Source organism: Eurytemora carolleeae, unplaced genomic scaffold (assembly GCF_000591075.1).
Source record: "Eurytemora carolleeae unplaced genomic scaffold, Eaff_2.0 scaffold2030, whole genome shotgun sequence".
In the NCBI taxonomy this organism is placed as follows: domain Eukaryota; kingdom Metazoa; phylum Arthropoda; class Copepoda; order Calanoida; family Temoridae; genus Eurytemora; species Eurytemora carolleeae.
Window position 1 is genome coordinate 27,256 of NW_019402167.1, and position 7,253 is coordinate 34,508.

Below are 7,253 nucleotides of genomic sequence, written 5' to 3' on the forward strand. Positions count from 1 at the left end.
ATAAACACATTTATGCCTGAGCTGGGAACTTTTGAATGGTGGATATCGGGATTAATGCTTGATCCACTCTTTTTCTTAATCTCGAGATTGAATAATGCTTGTTCTCCTCTTGTTATTAATCTCCAGATTAATTAATCCATCGGGATTAAGGATATCCCATTCTAAAGTTCTCAGCTCAGAGCTGCAGAATGGTGGATATCAAGATCAATGCTTGATCCTTTCTTTTTCTTAATCTCGAGACTAACCTAATATTGTACTTGAATCCTGAAAAGTATATAAAATTCAGAGTCGCGTATTAAAAGCCGGGAAATTCGAAATTTTGCGTTTAAGATTAATATACAGAAACGGGAGGGACTCTCTAATTTTGAAAAACCGGGTTTTTGATTTTTCTATACTTTATCCAAAAAAGAGTGGATTAAGCATTGGATATTTGGATTAAGCAGTAGGGATTAAAGGTATCCCATTCTAAAGATTTCAGCTCAGGCCAAACATACTTACGTATATATACAAGGAGAACCAGAAAACTTTTAAACAGGAAGACGACTTTTATACTCCAGTATATGACTTTAGATAGTCCAATTACCATGAGACCCATTTAACTTAAAAAGTGATTTAATAAGTTACTGCTAACTTAGTATAAGTTACTATTTGCTTTTAACATTATCAATTACACTTATTTATTGCGTTGAATCGTCTTCTTATTGCACTGTTTTCTGCTTCTCACTGTACACTGCTCACTTTGGTTTATATATATATTTATATATATCAATCAACAAGCATCATCTTTTAAATATTGTGATAAAGCTTAATATTTCTAAGCAGGTTGGGTCTGCGCTGTTCTGTTCCTGTCCTGGATAGATTTTAACGCGGCCTGCTCTGAAATCACGTGGGCTGATAGACGGTATTTTATTCGCCCGGATGTTGATCTGTCTGAATTCCAAAAGTGCAAGGTATTAATTTCTATAAGTTTTTGAAAACTTCGCAAAAAAGTGAGTTTTTGGCACAAAATAAAATTTTCTAATCTCAATATCTTTGCAATCTTGTGATGGTATATTTTTTTGATATTTCAAGCCTATATTATTACTATTTGATCTAGCAGAATCCATAGTTTGAAATATCCAAGGTCCACGACATTGGGTTGGGAAGAAATAGGGATTAGAAGATCAGAGTTTGCTGCAAGACCTCAGCATCTTAGATGTTTCCCATCATAAGACCTCTTATTGAAAAGATATTTAGAAGAACAAAATTGTTTTCAATTTCTGATATGTGACCGCGATTATATTTACTTTTATCAAACTTTAAATAAAACTAGAGGAGCTACGAGGTCACAAAGTAGCAAAAATGATTCCAATTTACAGTTTACAGTTTCCCATATTTAAAGTTAGCATAACAACACCTTGCATCTAGAAGGACAGCCAAGCATTGTCTGATGAATTTGGGAACATGTTCTGCATGTCACACGGAGTAACCCATCCGGACCATCTTCAGAACGCCATGTGTGCTGACGATGGTAAATCTATTTTAACAAGATTTATTTGTTTTTAATTTAAAAAATGACCATTTGAGCATTTTCTTTAAAAAAAAATTAAAACAAAAAGTTCGATGATTTAATAATATTTTTTTGATTTTCAAAATTTTACAAAAATCAAAATTACTATTGAATACACATTTTTGTTATTTTAAGCATCCACAAATTTTGGGCCTCATCGGTCTAGCTGTTTTTACATTTATTGGATACAAACAGACAGACAAACAAACAAACAACGAGACAGTCAAGCAAAGTAATTAATATGAATTGCATTTTTTAGGAGCAGTATCTCCCTTTTCACAATCCCGTCATATGGTTCTTCCTCCAGATTTTGAATACAATTTGAATCCATATTATGGCCAACCTTATGGTCCCATTCATGGTCCTTATCATAAACCTTATCATGGTCCTTTCTATCCTCCTTATCATAGACCTATTTATGGTCCATACAATGGTCCCAGTTATGGCCCTTTTCCTAACCCCAACTATGGACCAGTACCACATGTTGATTACAGTGCTCCCTATGGCTCTCCTGGGTTTCCTCCCGTTCCACCTTTCCCAGTCTACGGATCTGAAAAGGACTTAATTACAAGAAATTTTTTACCTCCAACAGTTGAAGAACTAGAAAATGCGAAAAAGGAAAAACTTAAAGATTTATCAAATTTAACCGCTTCAACTGTAATCTCAGTCACTACAACTACAACAGAAACAACATCAATAGTGGGAAATGGAAATATTATAGGTATTGTGTGTACTACAATATTTGTCGTTTAAAATTTGTCAATTGAATAGCGTTAGATATCCTTATATTTAAATTATTTTAAATTAATATTCGGACATTTTGCCGACATAGCAGATTTGTCGTACATAAATTTTCGAGATTCTTCAAATGTCCCACAGTACATGTCAAACAATAAAAAGCAATGCGAAGCTTTTTTCGAAAAATCGTTTATTGTCGAGCTTCCATGACTTTGTCGGAAATTCAGAGGAGGTTCGATATCGAAGTAATTGTAGGAAACTGTCGCGGAACTGTCGACATAGATCGACCATTTGTAAATGGCGTAGAGATATATTTCTTGGGAATATAATTTCTATTTTTGTTAATTTTCAATAATGTCCTAGTTATAAATATGCAATGTTTATCAGCTAAAGAAATAAAAAGAGCTCCTCCCACGAAAAAATCAAAAAAGGTTTCTTAAATTAAGCGTTTCGTGTCACATAATATTTTTGATAAAAAAATGTGGTCATAACCAGTTGAAATTTTACAATATTAAAGTTTTATTTCTGACAGGAAGCATTTTGGGGCGGAAATATTTTGTGAGCAAACGTGTTGTAAGTGCATCCAAGAGCGATTCGTAACAATACTCTTCAAACTTCCTAACCGAGAAATTATGGCATTATGGAAAAAATATCTTTGAAAATCCCAATTAATAAAAGAATCTTTAAACTAACAACAACTATTCTCTGTTGCAGGATTTCAACTGGCAGAAAATAAAGCTGACATCAGAAAGAAAAGTTGAACAAAATAAAAAATGATAACGCTACAAATTCAACATTGTAATTCTGTTATAAGAAAATGGTGGTTAAAAAGTGGATATTTAAAAAAGATGCTAAAATCATTGCATTATATCTCAAATATGTTAAAAAATAAGATTTCATGTCCATTATGTCAATGTGAAACTGTTTTTCCCTCTAAAACCAAATATTCTTTAAAAATAAAAGAATAATAATTATATAATCTGAATCAATAAATTGCAGAATATATATATTTAATATATTTAGTTTGATAAGAATCAGTTGATTAACAATAATATAACTGAAAACAAATATTATTTGATAAAATTAACCATTTTTACCCCCGTCTGACCAACATTACCAACCATATGTTTCCCTTAACATAGGGACGTTAAGTTACTTTACGTCCCTTGGTACAATTAAGTAAAATAACCACCCGGTCTGTGAGATTTTCGTGAAATAATTCGCGCATTTTCATCTAAAAAAACGATAAAATCAAGTAAAACTACTTTTTTGGGAAGTTAAAGTTTTTACTGAACCACGGGTTCCCTCGACCAATTTTGGTCAAAATTGGTCAAGGAAACTCTCAGTAAAATAAAATTCCCTTAACATCTCTGTAAAGTAATTGTAAATAATCAATAACCAGGGGGTTGAAACGTCATGTGTGTGTGTCTGTACCAAAAGAGTGTCTGTAAGGTTTACCGAACCTAAGGTGTCTACTGTAGGTATATACAGTGCATAAGAATCTCGGTATTTGTACAGTCTAGGAGAGTACAATTGTCTATTGTTAATTGTTTACTTAAAAATAAATTTAATATACCATGTTATATTATTTATACATTTAAGTCAGCACTATATGCCAAATTTTCACGCAAAGCATATAATTTGATTAAAGTTTACAATAAACTAGCCATTATTCAAACTTAATTATAATTGACGCCATTGTTCTGCCATTTTCTTGACTGTAGTCATGTTGTGTGTTTGTACCAAAAGAGTACACGTAAGGAATACCGAACTTGTCTGCAAAGCAGTGCGACTGGCTTTCTCATGGCAGACCAGCGCCATTTCCTTTCCCTTTATTCATATTCCCTGTTAATAACACTAAAAATGTTTAATTATTTCTAAAACTAATATTTTGGTTTGCATTGCTATAATGTTTTTGGACACAACTTTTCTCTTTATCCGGATATAACCGCGCTAAAAAGTAATCACCGATCGTGTCATAATGTTAAAGGATTAGAAATTAGAAAATTTGAGTTTGTGGCAAAGGCTCAACTCCATAGCTGTGCATTACTACAAACTTCAATTGGTTCCCGGAACTCTAATATAATTTTTAATTTTTTCAATTTACATGAAAATTAAATTGAAATTAACTTTTTTTATTTATTTCTGCTCCGCATTGCATCAAGACAAGTACACACACATTTCATAAAATTACCTCATAGCACTATCTTGGCACGACATGTTGTAATTAGTTTTTGGACTTAAATTTTCTCTGTGTTTGAAGAAATATATATAAAAAATAGATAATCCTGACATGCTTTTAATTTAAAATGTGTGCAAAGATAGAGGGGTTAGAATGTTTAAGCTTGTGGCTAAAGCTTAATTCCTTAAGGACAACTTGTTTTTCATTTTTTTTTGCTTTTCACATATCGATGCCAAACTTTGAGCTGAGAGAAAAAGAACCACATCTATTATTTTATTAACAAAACCTAAATATTCTAGACAAGAATGGAAAGTGAACAATTCTTATTTGATAATACTGAAGAAGAGGTTGAGGATGAAACTAATAATACTCTGGCGTTTAATCCCAGAATTAACGATATCAACATCAACGATCAAGAGTCTGTGCCAGAGTTTAGTTGTGCTCTGGTAACAAAAGTCTAAAAAATTGTACAAAAAAATCTTATTAAAAGGGACAGCTAGCGTATATCCAATTGACACTCTATGCAAAGATTGCAATGCAATGCATGCCCTTAACAGCTTTGTCCGATAATTAGATATCAATGTTGATACTTTTGAAAACTGACTATTTTCAATTGTGGTTTTTCTACAAAAGTGACTCGCGCATTTCTATTGCAGGAAAACGTATGAGAACTATCAGAATTAAACATTTTTAAACATATAAAAACTAGAATATATTCCAGATAAAAGTTTCAAGCCTCAAGGCTTCCGTTGTCAATCGAACATTGCCATCTTTGCATGGAGGGTCACTTGAAATTACGCTGACAGTATTGTATTTAATTTACATTAAAAAAGAGTTTATAAGAAAACGATTCTACGTCTCCGTTCTTCTGCACTATTCTTTTATTTGATTTTACAGGGTGGATAGAATGAAAAAGTTCTTTTATCAACTAGTAGTTCTAAATCTTTATCAACTACGAATTTGTTAAAATTTAAAATATCTGAATTTAAGTCTATAATGCGAAATATTATTCAAAATGATCATATTAAAGCTGCCGCACTCTTTGCACCTTTAAACTTAACGGAGCTTTTAAACATTTTAATAATTTTGTTGATTTTTTAAAAATTGGTTTCAGGATATATTTCTTCTTTAAAATAATTGATTTTTTTGCCACAAACTCAAATTTTCTAATCCCAATTTTTGGAACCTGATGGTGTAAACTTTTTTCAAACTTAGACTATTTCATCTAAAAGAATTCATAGTTTACAACATCGCGTTGAATGTGATAACGTCGATAAACCTTCATTTTAGTTTACTCTGAAATGTATAAACTTGAATAAAAATAATATTAAAAATTCAGGACGCACGACAGATTAAGGTCTTCATAAGTCGGTGGTAAAAGTGGGAGTGAGTTCTTCTTCTGTTTTTCAGATCCTCGTCTTTTGCTGCGCGCTCGTCAGTCCGCTTCTCTGTACGCGCGTCGGTCCGAGCAGATTTAAAAAGAGACTGTTCCTGACTATTTAGATTGAACTCATCCATCTAAATGCTGTACTAAGAAAACATAGAATTAGTTTGCTTTGCATACTTAGAGATCATCAGAGTTTGTAGCAAAAACTCAATTTCTTTGAAGGTTTAAAAATTGTTACCACATTTTGGAAATTCTGAGACTAGCAGTTTTCGAGTTTTAAATATTTCACTGGAATTCTTCTAATATTGTCTTAAAAAAATAGTGCCGTATTGAACAAAGACGATATGTAGATCGTCACTTAATTCCTATATTTATTGGGACACTCTGTAGCCTAGATTGGTGTGTAGATTCTTAGAGGGAACAGAGCCGACAATCATAATTATAATTGGGTCTATACTTGGAGTTTGTATAGGTAGATACAAATGTAATTGTATCGTCGTTCATAAACTAATAAAATGAATACGACTTTCTATCTTAATGTTAATTTCTTATACCAGAAAAATTGTCAATCAACAGCATCTCTTTGTTTACCTGTACAATGTAAAAGTCGTTTTCATTGAATTGAAATAATCCCGACACTAGGTAAATTGTAAATTCTAAAGTAAATTTTATCTGTTCAGCATTTTTCATGGGATTCACGCTGTACAGAAGGTTTAGTTCCACTTCAGGAAAAAAAACTAATTTTTTATTTAAAATTTAATTTTTAAAATCTTTTTCATATTTGTTTGAAACAGTCTTTTCACTGTCCATATCAAAACTGTGGAATAGGAAGACGACATTTAATTTTGCTTTTGAATTTAATATTGTTTTTAACCGTTGCATGAATATCAAATTATGAAACGAAAGGGTCTACATGTACACTGCACATTTGCTATGTTTTATGTTCATTGGACAATTAAAAATCTAACTTTAGTCCAATAGTCATTTTCCCATACCACAGTTTTATGAGTCCCACTGCAGATGTTTTCATTAAAAAATTTGGCTTGGTAACCATGTGCAGAAAATTTCACAGGTACATGTTTTGATAAATTACAGGGGCGTTTACACCATACGGGGGGGCTTGGATGGTTGGGACTTCTGGTAAGTGGCAGCTATGGTTCCCAACGGGAGCTGAAGACCCCCGTATAAAATGCCTTATTTTTGACAGCGAAATGTGCACCCTTCAGAAGGTGGGTGGTAAGGATAGTAAAGGTCGGAGAGTGTTGTGAATGCCAAAAACAAGCTTAAAACATGTGATTTAATGGGAATCGATACCCATATTGTATACCATGCGCATAGAATGAACACAGAGTGGGGATGGGATCTCTTTAAAAAACAGACGGTAGTTGGGGTAGTAA

The 7,253-nt window shown here is 32.4% G+C and overlaps 1 protein-coding gene and 1 long non-coding RNA gene across 2 annotated transcripts in view; both read left to right on the forward strand.

Moving 5' to 3' along the window:
• The window catches only part of LOC111718061 (uncharacterized), a 3,694-nt gene extending 967 nt beyond the window's left edge, over nucleotides 1–2,727 (forward strand). Inside the window, exons 2-5 of the mRNA XM_023493549.1 lie at nucleotides 823–950; nucleotides 1,408–1,510; nucleotides 1,809–2,270; nucleotides 2,675–2,727. Coding sequence (XP_023349317.1) covers nucleotides 823–950; nucleotides 1,408–1,510; nucleotides 1,809–2,270; nucleotides 2,675–2,727 — 746 coding nt within the window. The remainder of the gene's footprint in view (nucleotides 1–822; nucleotides 951–1,407; nucleotides 1,511–1,808; nucleotides 2,271–2,674) is intronic.
• Nucleotides 2,728–4,733: 2,006 nt separating this feature from the next.
• Nucleotides 4,734–6,607, forward strand: LOC111718060 (uncharacterized). The gene is made up of 3 exons (XR_002768987.1): nucleotides 4,734–4,915; nucleotides 6,247–6,328; nucleotides 6,537–6,607. It is a non-coding gene; the product is annotated as an uncharacterized LOC111718060 (long non-coding RNA).
• The last annotated feature ends 646 nt before the right edge of the window (nucleotides 6,608–7,253 follow it).